Source organism: Dromaius novaehollandiae, chromosome 1, assembly GCF_036370855.1.
Source record: "Dromaius novaehollandiae isolate bDroNov1 chromosome 1, bDroNov1.hap1, whole genome shotgun sequence".
Lineage (NCBI taxonomy): Eukaryota > Metazoa > Chordata > Aves > Casuariiformes > Dromaiidae > Dromaius > Dromaius novaehollandiae.
The window spans coordinates 95,183,666-95,200,845 of record NC_088098.1 but is presented as its reverse complement, the minus strand read 5'-3'; the positions used below and the strand labels follow the sequence as shown (position 1 = coordinate 95,200,845).

Here is a 17,180-nt window from a genome sequence, read left to right as displayed (position 1 = left end):
GTCCTGCACTGTAGTGCAGATTGATTTTTGTTATGCAGCCCCTAGCCTGATGTCCCACCCAGTAAGTAAGCCCTCCTTGAACAAAACTCCGGGAACCCCTGAGTTTATAATCGCCCAAGAAAATCTTTGTTTTGGAAGAGAGAAGGAAAAAGATAATCTGTTTTGTCAAGTATTACCACACCTCTTCAAACATACAATCTCCTTGTCTGAATGATGTCATGCATATATCTGTCAAAGTTCTTGCTTTGCTTTGAGACAGCAATTGCAGCAAAACAGTAATATATGTAATACATAAAAAGTTCTTGGGCGAGATCCAGTACAAGCATCTCATGGTGAAATCATTCGTAATATTATTTAACAGCTACCTGGTGTCTGGTCCAGAGAAACTGGTCACAAGTATGTATTCCTTTAGGTGCTTAAGTCAATGGAACATATGAGTTGGGACATTGTGTGAATGTAGGGCAAGGAGGACATGGATCATAATTTGTCTCTCACTAAGAATTGTCAAGCACATTACGCCTCCATTTTTGGCAGTTGATCCTTGATATAGTCATAGCTGCTAAACAAGTAGGAGCTCTTTTAGCACTCCTTACCAAAGTAACCCTGCTCATGACAATGTTTATGGCTAGAAGCTCTCCCCTGCTCTTTGGGAGGAGAAGGAAGGAGAATTACAAGTCTCTGGCTTAACAAAAGGCATTTGAAACTAGAGAAATTAAATGAAGGTCAACTAACCTGCTGGGGCATCACAGTCTGGAAAGCTGAATGTTCTGGAAGACGTCATCATTTTGGGAACTGAGCAGGCTGCAGTCCCACAAAGTCATCATGGTCTTTCTCATGTAGTAGGAAGTGGCATTGCTGCTTTGAGTAAAAGCATCCTAAGTGAGAAGTGAGTAAGGTAGTCAGTGATGACAGAGAAGTACATGTTTGGACACAGTAGACATAGCAAGTCTTGGAGTACAAGGTAGCAATAGGAGTCCTGTGGAAAGAATATCAGTGTTTCTGATTGAAGAGGTAATTCCTACCTTATATTCAAGTCTGAAAAAACCCTAGCAATCTCGTACAGTTAGTGTTTTTCAGCTTTCAAAACTCTTGTTATAGAGTTTTTGCTGATGGGTGGTCCAAAATCCAGGCTGATGAAATATCTGATCTGCCTCCAGTTGCCTTGGAAACAGGGAATGTCTACTGTGAAAACTATCTGACCCTAGAGGATCTAGACTGGAAGCTCACATGTAAAACCGACACTTCCCCCACCCACCCACACACACACACTTTTTTCATTGCTCAGAGCAGCGATAAGAGTCCACAGTAAGGTCCATATCTCCAAGCTCATGCATAGTGTAACAGGTATGTTCAGATAGTTTATGGCACATGGCTGGTTTGTGTGGTGCAGAACCAGGATTGTGCTTGTCTCCACTGCTGAATCTGAGGGAAAACTTACCCTTAGATTCCATAATGGAGAACATGCTCCCACACAGATTTGGCTCCTTGTTTGCTCCAGCCGGTTTATTGTGGGCCATGGTAACTATCTGCGTTATATGTCTGTTCTTGTTTGCATCCATGGGAGATAATGAGATTGTGCAGCAGGTATGTTGACAGATTTTTTTTTCTGAATTGTCTTTGTTGTGTTCTCCATGCAGCCCACTTAAATCATCCCTCTCTCTACTGTTAAGTCTTAGAACTTCTTCACGAGATGTTTTTGCTTCACACATCCACAAAGGGTCCCTAAAAAATGAGTTCTACATTATATTCCCAAGGCAACTTTGGTTTCCCAAAATACCAACCTGTGTCCACTCACAACATTCATCTTATTTCGCGTCCCTAATCTGTCTTAATATCTCCAGGCAAGTGAGAGGACTGGCCTTTAATCTGTCTTGAACTCTCCAGAATTATTCAACCATGGTACAAAGGTTTTTTGTTCCTTGTATGGTGAAGATAGCATGAAGTTAGGGGCCGGTAATGGGACCAGGCTTCCCACTTTTGGCAGCAGCTGTGATCTGATGGTTCTGAAGACAGAGAGAGAGAAAAATGTTCCTTGCTGTGTTCAGCACAGATCCCTGAGAGCCCTTGCTCCTACGGGCCTCTTAGCGGTCTCGTCGTGTCCCACAGGGATTTCTTCCCCAGCTCTCTACTGTGGCCAGGTAGATACTGTGGAATATACAGAGCCACCGGTAGCACTGAAAGGTAGTGGAAAGAAATAGATGTAACACATATGTCTGTTTTTCTTGCTCTTTGGTCAATGGCCATTATGGCTTTAGCAATTTGTGATAACTAAAACATTACCCTTCTACCCTGTTCCTTCACTGAATATTAGAGAGACTGGCATGCTTGCCACCTCTGGTTTGGTTTGAGGACCATAATCTCAACACTTGTGATTACAGTGAGATGGGATCCTCAACTTTATTTCATAGCTTGATGGTCTCTAATCCTGTATGTTAAGGTGTGCTGAATGAAATGTTTGCGTTGGTATTTTTTTTCCAAGATGCATGGCTTGAATTTAAAGATAAATGCTTGCTGCTGTGGCAGACAATGCACTAAGCTTAAGTTCTCGTAACAAAAAATTTTAATGGAGTGGCTCGTGTAACTTGTTAACATACAAGAAATTATTAAGCTTTTACTTCCTCCACTCCCCTTTCCTGTTTGGATGTTGAAAGGAAGCCCTGATTGCTAATTTGTGATTAGCCAGCAGCACAGAGTGAACTTAATCCTGCAGGTTTGCACGGTACTTGCGTCTGCTCATATTGCTTCTCTCAGGAGCAGACTGCTGAGTCTCACGATTTGCAATGGGAGCTGTAAACAATCTGCTCTTCTTTCCGTGAATTCATTGCTTGTATTCGGAGAACAGAGGTAATGCTGGGCCTGCCAGCCCTGAAAGGAGATATTAAAACATTGGATGCTATGGGAAGAAAGGGAGTCGTGAGGTTTTTTCAGTCTTGCTTGCCCAGGAGATGGCACTGTGCAATAGTGGGATTTTATCTGCAGCGTGCATGGGATGGCAGGATCATGCTTGTTTGAGACATGACAAACTAGTGAGATTCTTGAGTCAGTAAGAGCAGAATGTAGTTCCTGGAGAGAAAGTCTTGACTTCTGCTTCTTTTAGGATGTCGTGGCATGCTTTTCTGTGTAAAATGTATCATACTTTGTATGCTGTAGGCAGGCTGGTTTTAAATCTGCTTTGCACTGCTGTGTTGGGGAGCTGTCCTACATGCATACTCTAGTATAATCAGGATCAGAATTGGGTTTGCAGATGAAACTTGCCACTAATAAAGTTCTGATGCTTTTTAAGCACCCTTACTCCCGAGACTTCTGTGCAGTCCTTTGTGCCCCCCTTGATACTTCCCAAACCTGCTGACAATGGAGCCAAAACAAGTATATAGTACGTGCTTGAAAATTGGAAAGTACGCTGGGTTTTGGAGCCTCTTTATGGTCCTTCTTTCTGTCCTGCATTTCATGTGCTGTGTTCTTGCTAGAGGACCAGTGGTTTGGTTTAGTACTTGTGTATAAAGCACACAGAGCTTTCTTCAGGAATCTCTAACCCTACAACCTGAGCTGCCTTGTGTTGCCAAACACAGGCCACACAGCTGAGATAAATCTAGAAAATCTTCCTGGTCTTCTTTTTTTGATGCTGATAAGTTGCAACCATTTCCATTTCTCCCTCCAAAAACAGTCTGAGATCAGGAGCTTGTACAAATCTGAAGGGAGTTCTAATCTTGGAGTGGATATACTTCTTTATAAAACCTTGGGCAAGCTGTTTAACCTTCCAGTTTTAATTCTCCAAAAGATAAAGAGGGGTAATATTTCCTTACCACACAGAGGTGTTAGAAATATATTCATAATATACATTAAAGCTAAAAATATTATGTGAATGCTGAGTGTTATTGTTATTAATTGCATCTTAAGTGGCCTATACATCTACAACAAAGGCTTCTTAGCAAACACATACCCTTTGAAATAGCCTGACCCTTTCCACTTTTTCAGAGACATTAATAGTTTCCTGGCTCAGCATTTTAGGAAATGTCGTCATAGTCTGGAGGAACCAATAAAAACATAAGTCACCTATTTTGTCTGATCATTTTATGCCAGGATATTTGAGGCTGGGAGCTGTGGAGGGGTAGGAGGGGACTGCTCCATTTGTGTGGGTGGAAGATGTAAAAGTTTTCAGACCATTTTAGTATAACTTTACATATTAAGACTCTAGAGCTATGTGAGAAATAGTGGGTTTCTGTGTTCACAGGCAGGGGCTGGTGATGGTTTTAGCAACCAGTCAAACAAATAAAAACTACTTTGCTGAATGGGCCACGTCTGTGATCCTCTTTACTGTCCCCGTGCTTTTTCCCATTCCTAAACCATTGACTGCTTCAGCACCCGATGGAAGGGATGTGGTCTTTGGAGATGTGCATTTTTTGGTTTCAGGCTTGCATTGTCCTCTAACAGAGGGAAGAGAGCTCTCATAAAATGGCAGTGCCTTAAAACAAATAGTGGTAAAAGATTATGGAAAAATTATTGGTGAAACAATAGCTCACTGGGTGAGCTATTGGGTATGGTCAATGCAGGCTGTTTCCCACTACCACAAAATTCAATTTAATTAAATTAAGGAACCACTATATAAAATCTCAGTATAAAGTATCATTACATGAAATTATGAAAAAGCAAACTAGGAGTGTCTGCAACAGGCATTCATTGACACTCTGCTCTCCATTATAAATGCCAGCATTCATGACAAGCATGCTTACATGGGTTTGTTTCTCTCCTTACTGAAGCAAAGCCTCCAGCAACTGTGTTACTATGTCTTGATCACAAGCTCTGTAGAGCAGCCATGAATAGTGCATTTTCCCCCACAGTGCTATCTCCCCCTGCAAGTTTCAAAGAGCCCCTAAGGGACTGGGGGCTCTCTTGGGGCTCATTTATGCCTGGGTAAGCTGCATGGAGTTGGAGAAGACTGCCAGTGCCCTTTTACTCTCCACTTCAGTTGGAGGCTAAGTCTAGTATTTGTCAGCAAGCTAGAGAAACTGAAGGGTAACACTTACTTCATCCTCCTCATCTATCTTTTGGAAAGGAACTGGAGCACTGAAAGAGACAACTGCCCACTGCACCATAACATGTACTCAAAGTCTCCTCCCCCCCCCCCCCCCAGTACAGTTGAAACAGTTAACACAATTTCTTTCCAACATTTGCTGTAGCCTCAAATGGAGCTGATACGGAGTTGTCATTCACCAAGAATTCAAAATGTGTTTAGGCTGCTTTTCATGTACTGCACACCCACATTCTAAAACCCTTGAGGATTTCAGAAAGATACGAAAAGAAAGCATGGTTCCTGAGGTATGGCATGAGGTTAGAGTCCAGCCCAGAGGAGAAATTGCTACTGCTGTAGTTGCCTTTACATTCCTGAATCAAAAAAGAGGTTAATGCAACAGTTGCACAGGTGGCCAACCTCCCCCCAAAGGAAGCCTGATGTTACCTCTCATCACACATCTGTCCCTCGTGCTGTTTTGAGGCTTTTCTCTCCACCTCTTGGAAGTGCATACACCAAATGCTGGATCTCATTCCTTCTCCTACCTAAGTGAGTGTGTGTTAATCAGCCCCATGGCCCTGCTGCTTGCCACTCATCATCACCGTTTGGAGATGTTGCATTTGGTTAGCAACAGCACTCTCCACTTCGTAGTTGTCAAGAAGACTGATTATCCTTTTCTTCTTCATAGGTACATTTTGTCAGATCAGGCTTAATTTGGCGCTTTGTTTTTTGCCATGAGATACCCCTTTCAGGCTCCTCTGTAAACAGAGGCTGGTTCTGTGTGCATAGGAGTCTCCCTGAGGTCAGGATCTCTGAGCAGCGCATGGCCCCGGGGTCATTGCTCAGTCCCAGAGCAGAGTGCTCAGTCTGTGAAGCCTCAAAGTGTCTTGAGAATGGACACAGTGAGACATGTTTCTTTCCCAGGGTGATACCACTGGCACCCTGAAGAAAGAGGTGCATTGAGCAGGATGGACACATGAAGTGGCACAATGAGCGACAACATGAGTGATGCCGTCACTCACCCCTGCAACAAATTGGAAAGAAAAAGCCGTGGGCAGGTGTTCCTACCAACTATTCTGGGGCTGCTGGGCAGGCAAGACTCACTTCCCTAATGCTGCCTCCCATGCTCTGATTTCATCTCAGTTCAGTGGGTGTAGATCTCAAGGAAGGGGGGAACTTTGGCTTTTCTGTCATCCCTGCCTCATGCATTGTTGGGACTTGGGAGAGGAAGGGCTCATCTCAGTTATGTGGTTAGATCAGTCATTTTCAAATGGGGGCTTTCTGATTTTTATTGTTCTACAGTTAAACTGTGATGGAGTATACCTGTACCTCTGCTTTCAAATAAACCTCGCATTCCCTCAGCCAACAGAAGAAATGTGACCTAAACTAGAAACAAATTTAAAAACAACATTACCATTTTTAATTCCCAGTTTGTCCCCTTCACCCCCCAGGATTTTGATACTGGCTGGAATTCACATGCTTACTGTAGCTATTTAAAGAAAATGATGAAACTCCCCCAAACCAAAAGCTAAAAATTACTCTATCCCACCCAAAGAGATTAGTGAAATCGAAGCCGTAGAGAAGAAGGAGGCAAAATATGCCTTATGTTGTGTTCATATCCTTGTGTCATAGCATACAACTTGGCCATAGCAGTCATGTGAAAATGAATCTGATCTGTTCTGTTGGGCTGAATACCCTATGGTGTCTCTGTTTACAGCAGATACAAGGAAGAGGCCTTGCCTTCAGACATGTCTGTGCAGGACCTAGAAGACTTTTGGCTCTACATAGTTAATAATAATAATAAGGCCAAAACCTGTCTGCCAGCTAGTGAAATGAAAATGCTGTACTTCACAGCTGTGTCATTGGAGAATTATATTTCATTAGAGCAGATATTAAAAACTCTGATGTCAGTTGTGAAATGTGGCTGACTTCAAATTTGTTAAACACATAGGAAATTTTTTCCTAGTGTGTTGTCACTTTAGAAGTCCAGCAGTCCTTTAGGTTCACTCATGAAACTTCAAGCTCTCAAAAGGGGAAGTTCCCGAGGCTATTTCCCCCAGACTTTAAAAGCTTTGCTCCTACCAGCAAGTGCCTTTTTTATAAAGCATATGCAAGCAATGTTCTGGATCCTTCAAACAGCAGCAGTCATTAGGACTTGCAGACTGGAGAACTGCAGATCAGGTTGTCGTGACATATAAGATATTCCTGACATCTAAATGACAGCATTTTGAAAGTTACTGATCAGGGAAGAGAATAGTGGCCTCAACTATTACTGATTATTAAATGCAAAAAACTGTTGTTTTGCTTTTTTTCCCCCCATGCTGTGGCTTGCAGGCTTGCATTAGTGGGAATGGATTTGTGCACAGCAATTGCTTTGGGTTGGTTGCAGGAGGTCACTAAGCTGCAGAGTAGTTTCTACATTTTCACAAACTTCTGAACCATTTGCAAATTAGGCTGTTGTCTTTCTGCGTCTGTGGTCAAAATGTGAAGGGCATATGCATGCGTAAACTTTTAAAAATTTACAGTTGTAAGAGTTACTTTGAAAAGGGGAAAAAACTCTAGTTATCTTTTATTTTTTACCATGTTTAAATGTCTGATGCAGTATGCTAGTAAGATTACTTCTGTTACAGTCATTTTTATTGTAGGAGATAATGAATAATACTTAATTCTAGGCAGATCTTTTTGTTTCAGTTTTTGCTAAGACATGGAGACCTTGTGAACGTACGTACGTTACTATTTTTTGCTAATAGCAAAATATACTATGGGTAATCAAAGAAAACCAAGTTGCTTCTCAACTGAAGAGGTAATAAAGACTAGCTTCCTACAGCTTTGCATCCTTCTCTACTTGGATATCTCTACTTGGATATCTCCAAATCTGCAATAACCTCAGCTTATACCATGCTCCCAGTTGAAACCTCAACCAGGCAAGAGACAGCATGTGCTGTGTCTAGTTAGAAACGACGTCTGTGCTGTATCACCAAATAAAATGTGTAATGACAGTTTAGCATCTTTTTTCCTCCATAGATGCTCTGATTCTTATCTCCTTTTTTTGTCCATCCTGATTTCTCACCAGATTTTTAGGAACTTGGTGTCTTCAAGACTTCTCTCTTCCTGTTGAAACTGGCCAACAGTCACTGGGGGGACAGGGGCTGCTGAACAGGCAGCTGTGTAACAGCTTGTTATATGCAAGTATAAACAAGGATATACAATCCTTGTTTCTTTGGGAACCAGTCTAGAACAAACCTTATAAACGCCTTCTTATCGCTGCACTCATTTGCGCGTCGCTTTTCATATGACTTCTCTGGAATCCGTTGCACTTAGTGGAGCTAGAGCGGTGAGCTGTGGTAGCACGGTGGCTGCTCAGTGCAAAGGCCGCAGCGAAAAGCTAGTTTATCCCGGAGCAGGCAGGTTCAGCTCTTTCATTTTGAATTTGCTGGCTGATTTGTGAGAGCAGGCCATCGTCCCTACCCTGAGGGAGAGGCATGGGGTGCTTGTGCGAGGGTTGGATCAGCCTGGGGGATGGGGGTCTCGTTAGGGGATCGTGCATTAGGCATTATCAGAGGGCTCCTGGGGGGTTGCAAACGTGACAGACTGGCTTAGGAGAGGTCCCTGAAGTTGGCTTAGAAGTCCCTGAAGTGTGCATCTGTTCAGCTTGTTGCTTCATGCACTCAGGGACAAAGACTAGGGACAAACCCACCACTTTTTGTGAAAACAGTAAAGGCTTTAAAGCACTCTCTGGAAACAGAAAACATTCCCAGCTTTCTGGATACGTGGTCAGCCGGCTCTTGCTTATTCCCTTTGTAAACAATGCTCTTAATTGGACGATGTTGCCACTATTTCAGGTCAGTGTGTGTGTTTTCTCTTCAGTTGCCATGGCACTGGTAAGACAGATATGTTCTGTAGATGTGTTTGTGCTCTTAGAAGATGAGAGTTTTTATTGTCAGCACTGCATTTGTAGCATGACAGTGCTTGCAGGATTTTTCCATACCTCGCTGAAGTCATCCCTGTCAATGCTTCTGCACTTGATTATATGTTTGTCATACATTAATCTGTTTTAAGTACCCACGTTTGCATCCATTGGAATCAGTGGCTCCCAGAGCCTTCATATTTAGGATATTTTATATAATAATAGGTACCTGTGCTTAGGGGCATTATGTAATGATTGCAATCTTATATAAGCATAAATCATAGAGCCTAATCTAGTGGGTTTTTTATACCACTCAAAAAACTTGGCTGAGCTACAACTTATCTTCTAAGGAGGTGACAAATGTTGGTTTAAAGATGATGGAGTATCTAACATAGCTTAACTATACAAGTTATAGCTAATAGCTTGTTCCTGAGCTCTGTCACTGTTAAAAAATGTACCATTAAAACAAAGCAGAGCAAAACAACAGCAGCAGCAACCATAGCCAAACCAACCATCTCTTCTTTTTTTTCTATAATGAGATTTTTGTCGTGCTGATTAAAATACCAGTATCTCAGTACTTCAGCTTTTACTTTTTGCCATGACAAAAATAACTTTGGGGAAGTCTGAAAGGCTTTCCAAGGAAATTACACAATTTGAAATGTGTCAAAGTTTCTAAAAATGAGTCAATGGTAGAGTGGACCAGGACATATTAACACCTGTACTGAGCCCCTTTCCCTTGCCCTGCTGCGGCTTCTGGCTCCTTCACTGACCCCTATGGCTAGCTTCAGTGCAAATCATGCACTTTGCCTGTCTGGTGTTAGCCTGATCACCACAGAAGAAACTATACCTTGCAATGGGGTTTCTCAGGGCAATTCCTGAAGGCTGGCATTTTGTTCACTGCTACATGCAGGGTTCAGGTGGTAACACAGTCTTGAAGGAAGCAGCAATTTTATAACATTTTGTTTAAAGCAGGATTTTTATGTTGCCAGAACAAGTAAAGCAAGCCTCTTTAGCCTTCAAAACTTTTTGGGTTTTGTTTTGCTTTTCTGTTTTTTAAGGTAGCATCCCTAAGAGGAATTGCTGGTTGGGTTTCATTGTCATTAAAGTCACTGGGAACAGTAGAAATATCAATCAGCTTTGGAGAAAACGGTGAAAAGGGAAGAAGCTTGCAGTTACTAAAAAAACCAAAAAGGTCATTAGCAGCAGATATAACAAAAACGCAGATGCGTTGTATGCCGTGGCAGAATGCTCTTGTTTGAGAGCAGCGGAAACACAATGTTCCCTTTCTGTTAGAGCACTGCAAGACCCAAAGGTTGCACTGGGTGCGACAGCAGTCTGTTGTCCTTTCCACAGCGTTGCTAAAATTTAACTTTAAAAAAAGGGCAGGGGCAGGCTCAAAAAAAAGCTACCTTTCTGTTTAAAGTGTTTAAATTTGCTCAAAAGGAGCATGCTCCTCCCCTGGAAGGTGTTGAGGGGTTTGTGAATGAAAAATAGTTAAAAGTGGAAGTATTGCTCTCAGCTGTTTCTTTAATCTTGCTGACCTGAAGTCATCCCTGAGTAGTAATCTCACAGACTGAGTGCTCTGCAGTAGCCCCTTTATGCTCTGCCAAGAGGCGCTATTTAAAGAAGACAGAGACAGTGTTTTCTGTTGCACCTGTTCACATTAGCATGTTCTCATGGGTTGTTTTTTTATGGTGTCGTAAGATTAACAGAAGAGACTGTTTTCTCCTAAATATATTTACCACTATTGAGTTTTTACACCTGAGGTCCTAGTTTTCTGACTGTTAGTATGATCCAACATCATTCAAGTTAACAGATAGTTGGCTTGAGTGAGAGTAAGAATTGACTTAAAATTGTTGAGTTACAGCTGAGGCAGGTGGGTTGAGGTTCTTTCCTTGCACGGGCCACTTCTCATTGCAAATGTGATCTGAACACTATTGCTGTGGTTTTGTTCTTAATTTTCATGCAGTTTATATGTCAGTTCTTGTATTTGTTAAGAACATGTGGTCCTAGTCCCTCTCAAGTCTTTCAGGATTTTCAGTTTATTGTTGCTGTAAAAGACTTTCATAACAGCCTTTCCTTGAGTTGGTTTTCTGTGTTTATTTAATGCTTATTATTTAGAAATTTATCAGCATCATTGTCATTTCCTGAAAAATTATGAAATGGGCTTTAAAATAACAAGTGTATTGTTTTTGTTAAAAGAGGAATCCTTATTTGCCTCTGTTTTTTTTTGCTGGCTTGTACGTCTTTTGTTGTGCTTTTTGAGCGATATATAACTATATTAAGTGAGATAGAGAACTGAGAACTTTTCAACTTTCACCTTTTTAAGAGGTATGCTATAATGCTGCTGCGGCTTGTTTGCTTATGCAGGACTCTTAGCATGCTTATATTGCCACATCTGGTCTTCTAAATTGTACCTTAAACAAAATACCTTGCTTGATCCTAATGCAATAGTTCTGATGGCATTTAGGACTGTGGTGTAACTTTTCACAGAATCTGTAGTAAACGGCGGAAGTCAGAAGAGCATCATACTGGAATATGTGTTGACCCTTTAAAGAAATACTAATGTCAGCTCAGCTGAATTCCCAAGTTCATGTTTGGCGAAAGAAAGATTACATAAACAGAAGTATTTTTCCCCACACTTAGAAAGAATTGGTTGGAAAATTTTAGAATTCCCCATAACTGCATTGGGCTGGTGCTTACAATGTTCGAAAGTAAAAATAACATTTCACAGGAGTGAAGTTAGCAAGCCAGTCTGCATTGCCCAAGTCATGTGAAATCTGTGTAACGCAGACCAGAGATGTTGCTGCACCGACAGCTATTCATCATCTTCTCCGAAGGTGATGTGCCCAAGCAGCTGGAAGTATCTGGCTTATCAAATCCAGCCCATTGACCATATTGGTAAGGCTACACTAAAGATACGCACAGTCAGGGTGGTGAACGTTAAATTAGAATTTTGGAATTCTTTAACTGTTAATAATCTAAAAGTTGGTGACCACAGACAAACGCTTAATTCCTCCCCTTCTAAAAAGAAGAGCATGGGAATTTGAAAAATTCACCCTCACATTTAGCTGGAATTCATTTTCATGTTTTCTGTGAGGGTTGTTTGATCTGATCCCAGTGCCTCTGTTTGTGTTTCTAATATAAATGCCTTTCATTCTTCCTCTAAATTATACCAAATGCTCGTTGGGGAAAGCAGATGTTTGCAAATTATAAAAATAAATAAATTGAAAAGGACAAAAAAAAGCTAGGAGGGTATTTGATTGCCTGGGCACTGTCACATAGGGAAGATCCACCTGAAATCATGTAACTCATAAACATACAAGTTGAAAGATCTTTGAGATTGGTAACCATATATATTTTTAGGTTTTGTACAGTGCCCAGTGATGGCTGGAGCTTGAGCTAGTAATACTGATGCTAATGCAGTGAAAAAAGTGGTATGATCAAACTGACTTTCTTGAGCATTGACAATTGAGCAACAACATCCTGTTTCCTTTAAGCCCCGACATCCTTTTCATTCCTTCAGTGCCTTCACATTTTGGCTGTTCCATACAAAGCTGTAATCAGTTTCTATAATACATTAGTAGCAGGATTAGTAACATTAGAATATAACATCCATCTCTTGATGGACGTGGTTGTAAGAACACATTGCAGAAAATGCAAGTTAAATCTGGCCATGATTTCCGAAGACTGTTAAAAAGAATTCAGCTGCTTATTTTGCAGCGGCATGCAACCACCCCTTTCCTTGATCCTTAGCCAATTTGGCTTGTTAGAATTTGCCTGGTGGCTAGTTTTCATTCACCACTGCTGTTGTAAATGCATCTGTTCATCGTGGTTACTTTCCTTTGGATTTTAAAATCTTGCTAGATTGGATAACTCATAAACCGCTCATTTAAAAAAAGTTAAAAGAAAAATCAGCTTCTTTGCCCCTCTTCTTCCTCCTTCCCCTTACCTTACCTTACTAAAAGGAGAGACTTCCAAATCACTAAGTCTCTATCTTGACTCTTCTTCCATTTGAAAAATTTGTTGACAGTTCAATTAAAAAAAAGACAGAAGAAAGAGCTGTGTGAAGAAAATGTAGCCACTTGCTCAGTTGTCACCACAGGGGAAGACTAGAGAGGCGGAATGAAATAATTAAGGTTGGAATTTGGCCAGGCCAGGAGGGAGGGAGGATGGACAAGTTCCTATCTTTAATGAGCATAAGTGGCCAAGAGTTAAGTTTTATGTCTTTGGCAGAACAGAACATCCTGAAGAATGCTACGAAGGAGGGAGGGCTTTCATCCTTACTTAGGAGAGAGATGTGTTCTTTATAAAATACTGACTCTTGAGCAGTGATGCTAATGCCGTACTAGATGAAATCACCCATGTGTGCTTGCTGAGGTCAGATGAGGTGGTTAAGTATGTTTTATAACAATACGTATTTTTTGAGAGCTTTGTGTAAGCTCCTATGTGAGAACACTTGAGTCGCAGGTCTGCCTGTTTAGTAATACCCGTCAGGTGCTGATGTTAAATTTGGCTGCTACTTTTGAATGGTTTTGATGATGGATTGCCTGAAATCTTTGAGCTGTGGTTTCTGGAAAAATGTCAGTTTGAGGTTGTCTTTACAGGCATATTAAAATTATTAAATATGGTAAATGAAGCAACATGTGAGATCCCATCATTTGATTCAGTGGCTATGTGAAGGCCTCCATCCCGTGGTACCCTTTGTAGCATTTGTTTTCATTCTAGCGATGGAGACTGAATTTGGAACACAGTTTTCTTTCCAATTGAGAGAGATCTCAGGACGGAGCTGTAAAATAGCATATGTAAGGGGTTAATTCCTTGCTACGTTATAGTCAGCTCTCACTTATCCTTGATGTCTACCTGGGTTCTGGAGTAAGAGGACCGTGTTTTCTCCCAACACCATTCACTACATCAAAGTATTGCAACACGTATGATGACAGAGCATGGGCTGCTCTAACTACCTCAAGCAGTACCTGCTGCTCCTTACCCCTGCCTCTGCTTCTTGCAGAAGTCTAGTCACATTTTTTTTTCTGAAGGCTAATATGCCGTGTGTGTCCTTTAGCCTAATTTTACACATGCTTTATTTGATTTGTCGTGTTAGCTTTGTCTGATTATCTTCTCCAATTTGCCTGCATAATTAAGTGTTGATTTAAAAAGAAGACAGCTCTGGGCTTTCATGAACACAGGCTAGTATCAAAATTAAACTACATGATACATGTGATTGGACCAAGAGCTATACTCTTTCATTTCTTCTTCTTCTGGCTGAACTCTTCTGGCTTCAGTGTTAAAACTGGGAAATTATAAACCCACTTTGTGGGTTTATTATTTCTGTGATATTTTTTAAAGTGCATATTTGATATTAGTTCTCTCTCCACAAAAAAGAGACAGCTTAATTCTGAAGTAAAAGAACTCAGTTTTCAGGGCCAGTAATCAATTTATTTTCTGCTGGGAAAATCATAGAAAGGAACATCAAATTAAATGTTGGCCTTTTTAAAAAGCAAATAAAGTAATTCAAAACTTGTAATAGAATCATATTCATACATTCTGGAACTAGAATTACAGGATTATTTATTGTTTATATTTTGAAGGTGTACATGAGGCCCTTTGAGGCAAGTACAGCCACATGCAGGAAATTATTTAGCTTCATATTTGAGCTTTGAGTCTTTGAATACAAAGAAAGTTACTTGTTCAGTGACTGGCCACCAGTTGGTGGCTGGAAACAATATTTACAGTTCAAGTGCATTTTATAATTTAGTCAAAGTCAGAACTAATCACTTATTTCTAGAGTGCTACATGGAAAGCAGTGAGGTAAGATTTTCTTTAAAGAAGAATGTTTAGCCCTTGAAAAATTAAAAAAACTACTTTAAGTATGGCTGTAATCCAAAAAGAAACTTTGCAGACCTGGCAGCATTTTACTTGATATTGCTACATTTTCCTTTTGGTTTCAAATTTGTATGGTTTGTTGACCCTTTGTTCCTTATTCCCACCAACTCTGCAGTATTTTGGTGAAAAGAGCTTGCCTGACTGGTGTAACATGAGAGGTATTAATTGCTATGGGTCAGATTTGGATGTTGGGGACATGCTATGCTTCTGTGTTCGTTCCCTTGAAGACAGGATTGTGGAGGTGATGAGGAAAAATGCTCATCAAATTTGACAGTTTTCAAATCCTTCATCTTGCAGTTTGTAAAAGCCTTCACCTAATGTATGGACTGAGCATGTTTCACAGTTAGGCACAGCAACACGGTGAACATGTATCTCGTATCTCACATTGCATTTTCACTAGGTGCTGAAAGAGCTACAGCCTCTCCTGTGAACCACTTTTTCAGCTGGTAATTTGTGAGCCTCTGGCTTCTTCCCTTCCACTTGGTGCACCTTCAACCTTCCCTCTTTACCTTTGTCAAATCAAAAAATCGCAAAGCCAGCTGGGCTAGCAGAGGGCATACAAGCCTACCTTGAATATCCTGCAGCCTGCTCTGAGCCGTGCCTGTAGTAAGCAGCCTAGAAAGAAGAGCACTGCTTACCATAATTTAGATCAGTAGCACTTGAGGATGAAGGATGGCCCAGTATAAAACCTGTGTACAGCAACTATAGGAAAGCATGTCACATACAGTTTTCCTGAGGTTGATAGTAAGCTCAGCAGTGATTTTTTATTTCCAATTTTACGTTGGTCGAGGCTTCAAAGAAAAAAAGATATGCTTGGGCTTTGCACAACTGAGCTAGGTCATGTAGAAAGCAGATCAGTTCTTCTGGGGGGTTTGGTTACCAGCTACTTTCCTGGGCTCCATTAACTCTTTCCAGAGGGGCTGAGGCTGCTGACCTGGCAAGGGAAAGAAGACTTATCCCCCCTGCCCATAGGGCACAGTAGCCTGAATAGGTGGCTGGGCATACTCTTCACTCTGGGCTGCTGTATGGTGATTTCAGTCTGGAAGCTTGAAAAACGTACTATGTTCAGAAATCTCATCCTGGTTCCCCCCATGAGGTTCCTTTCCTATCCTTCAGGATGCAGTTTTCCTGGTCATTTAAAAGAAAAAGAAAAACTTGCAACACATGCCTTCATTCAATCCCATTCTATTTAGCATTTGACCTGGTAAATCAGTGGAACGAAACTCGTGGAGTGAGGCTCGTACAGTGAGCAGAAAGAAGCTACTGGCAGAGGCAGTCTTTCCTCTCTCTGACGTAATCTGCCCCTTCCCTGTAGACAGCTTTTCCATAATCTCCTTTGACTAGCCTGCTCCTTTTCTATTCTTCCTTACGGCCAGGACAAAATTCTTGCTGGTTATATCTTCTTTCTATTAGCGGGAAGGTCATGGTTTGTGTGTGGATATGACTACTTCTGTTTCCCTATACCTGAACAGTGAGAGGTAGGAGGAGGTACTCAGCTGTGCTGAGGGAAACCTCTATGGGCTTGGGAAGGAAAACAGGAACCCCTCCAAGCAGTGAGTAATTCTGTTTTATAACCTCTGTCCTTGTTGAATGCAGATATGTTACAATATCCTCCCGTGGGCAGTGCTTCTGCTGTGTTCTTTGGGGCACCAGCTTCCGCCGTTACACAGAAGCCTGTCCCACACATGCACAAGTGGAGTATGTTCCCCATCAGTCCTGAAAATGGGTGTTTTCTTCCGCTTCGTCCTCAGTGGAAAGCACAATGAGTTGTTTTTTAAAGTAGAACATTTGGTATAATATCTCTTTAGTAGCGAAGAGGTCCTTGGGTAATGTCAGCTATGAAATTTATTAACATTTTCATAGCCAATAAATTACTGTATGTGCTTAAAAATCAGTCTTTCATGAGATTAAGCACAGATCTTCTGTGTGTATCAGGGACTGTATTTCAGGCTTTTTTTTTGGTTACAGTTTTATGTTTTTGATTCATTTAAACTGTCCTCAGAGGCTTTTAAAACATCTCTAACAGTTCTTACTGGGAGCAGAGACACATTCATGGAGACACGTCAGATAAGCTGGAGACTGTATAGTTCAGTGACTGAGATACGTGTAACTCCAGCAGATGTGTAAGCACTTAATTTCTTTACTTCAGCTGTAGCTTTTTTTTTTTTTTTGAGAATACTTTTTCCCTCTTTTTTTCCATGTAAACGTGTGTAAAAGAAAATGTAGTTCTTGGGTCTTTGGGGTTTTTTTGTCTTGTTTTTAAATAAAGATTGCTCAGTATTGGTACTTGTTCTGAAGAGTTAAGAAATAATATTCAAATTGTATGTGTAGGTCGGAAGTGCTGCTTTAGGTTTGTTTTTTGAGAAGGACTGACTTATC

At 41.1% G+C, this 17,180-nt stretch overlaps 2 protein-coding genes across 8 annotated transcripts in view; one reads left to right on the top strand and one right to left on the bottom strand.

The window, feature by feature from the left end:
* The window catches only part of CMSS1 (cms1 ribosomal small subunit homolog), a 247,515-nt gene that overhangs the window by 165,565 nt on the left and 64,770 nt on the right, over positions 1-17,180 (top strand). Inside the window, exon 1 of one of the 5 annotated variants that reach the window (XM_064520995.1) lies at positions 16,303-16,354. The exons of the other annotated variants lie outside the window; for them this stretch is intronic. Within the exon in view, the coding sequence (XP_064377065.1) occupies positions 16,318-16,354 (37 nt within the window). The 5' untranslated portion in view covers positions 16,303-16,317. Of the gene's footprint in view, positions 1-16,302; positions 16,355-17,180 lie in introns of those variants that run through there. 5 annotated transcript variants of the gene reach the window in all.
* The window catches only part of LOC112990573 (filamin A-interacting protein 1-like), a 135,508-nt gene that overhangs the window by 86,877 nt on the left and 31,451 nt on the right, over positions 1-17,180 (bottom strand). For 2 of the 3 annotated variants that reach the window (XM_026112434.2, XM_026112433.2), the window contains exon 2: positions 733-875. The gene's annotated coding sequence lies outside the window, so the exon portion shown is untranslated. Of the gene's footprint in view, positions 1-732; positions 876-1,022; positions 1,103-17,180 lie in introns of those variants that run through there. The other variant, XM_064521043.1, reaches the window with a different exon arrangement.